This window comes from Austrofundulus limnaeus, unplaced genomic scaffold (assembly GCF_001266775.1).
Source record: "Austrofundulus limnaeus strain Quisiro unplaced genomic scaffold, Austrofundulus_limnaeus-1.0 Scaffold1701, whole genome shotgun sequence".
Taxonomy (NCBI): Eukaryota; Metazoa; Chordata; class Actinopteri; order Cyprinodontiformes; family Rivulidae; genus Austrofundulus; species Austrofundulus limnaeus.
In genome coordinates this window covers 3,990-5,325 of record NW_013954103.1, presented here as the reverse complement: position 1 = coordinate 5,325, position 1,336 = coordinate 3,990, and the positions used below count along the sequence as shown (strand labels likewise).

The window sequence follows — 1,336 nt, the reverse complement described above, 5'->3', positions numbered from 1 at the left end:
GCTCTACAGACAGTGCGCTGAGTGAAAGCTCTACAGACAGTGCGCTGAGTGAAAGCTCTACAGACAGTGCGCTGAGTGAAAGCTCTACAGACAGTGCGCTGAGTGAAAGCTCTACAGACAGTGCACTGAGTGAAAGCTCTACAGACAGTGCGCTGAGTGAAAGCTCTACAGACAGTGCACTGAGTGAAAGCTCTACAGACAGTGCGCTGAGTGAAAGCTCTACAGAGCAGAGTGCAAGCTCTACAGAGCAGAGTGCAAGCTCTACAGAGCAGAGTGCAAGCTCTACAGACAGGATGAGTGCAGATGACACAGCGCTGGACATCTTAAAGGATTTAAACAAACTCTGGAAGAAAGTGGAATCAGTTCAAGACAGAAGAGCAGTTTTTGACGAACAACACCTGAACTGTCTATCAAGTGTCAAGAGCCTGATGAGGGAAGGTGGAAAACTCATTAAGCCAACAGAAAAATTATTTTCTCAGTTCAACAAAGTGCAGAAAAAGATACAAAGACATGAAAAGGGCGAGTTATCAAAAAAAATTGACATTAAAACTTTAAAGAAGAAGAAAGAGACGCTGGTGAAACAGTTGGCTAAAATAAAAAAGAAGATTATGACGATAAATCCAGAACTTGCCGGTGAATTCACCAAACTGGTAGCGGTCGACAGAAGAGGCTTCAGTGAGGAAGAACTGGGTATTTATGACGACATATGTAATCATCTGCGTACTTACATGGACATCGACAAAAAATATGTAGATTTTGTTACTGGTGACATTTATAACGATTTGTCTAAAGACAAAAAAAGGATTTTAAAAAGAGCTGTGAATCTGGCAGAAAGATGGCTAATTTATTTACAGAAGTTAAAAAATTTTTATGACGTGAATATGAGCGGAGAGCATGCACCTGAAATGACAGTAGAAGAATACCTGAGAAGACAAGAAGAACGTGACCACTACAGACGTGAGCTCTACAAGTGACCATGTGACCAGTCCTTCCTCATCAACATGAACTGGGATTGACGTAGTAACCTACAGACATGTGGCCTACAGACATGTGACCTACAGACATGTGACCAGTCCTTCCTCATCAACATGAACTGGGTTTGACGTAGCAACCTACAGACATGTGGCCTACAGACATGTGACCTACAGACGTGACCTACAGACATGTGACCTACAGACATGTGACCAGTCCTTCCTCATCAACATGAACTGGGTTTGACGTAGCAACCTACAGACATGTGGCCTACAGACATGTGACCTACACACGTGACCTACAGACATGTGACCTACAGACATGTGAGGGAGAGAGAGAGAGGGAGGGAGAGGGAGAGAGAGAG

At 43.7% G+C, this 1,336-nt stretch overlaps 1 protein-coding gene and 1 long non-coding RNA gene across 8 annotated transcripts in view; one reads left to right on the top strand and one right to left on the bottom strand.

The window, feature by feature from the left end:
* Window positions 1-1,317, top strand: part of LOC106536140 (DNA topoisomerase 1) — a 3,461-nt gene extending 2,144 nt beyond the window's left edge. The window contains exon 2 of one of the 4 annotated variants that reach the window (XM_014033338.1): window positions 12-1,317. In XM_014033338.1, coding sequence (XP_013888792.1) covers window positions 12-974 — 963 coding nt within the window. In that variant the 3' untranslated portion in view covers window positions 975-1,317. The other 3 variants (XM_014033336.1, XM_014033337.1, XM_014033335.1) reach the window with 3 other exon arrangements.
* LOC106536141 (uncharacterized) overlaps window positions 824-1,336 on the bottom strand; it is a 2,381-nt gene continuing 1,868 nt past the window's right edge. For 2 of the 4 annotated variants that reach the window (XR_001312523.1, XR_001312525.1), the window contains one exon: window positions 824-1,242. This is a non-coding gene — a long non-coding RNA (uncharacterized LOC106536141). The remainder of the gene's footprint in view (window positions 1,243-1,336) is intronic. The other 2 variants (XR_001312526.1, XR_001312524.1) reach the window with 2 other exon arrangements.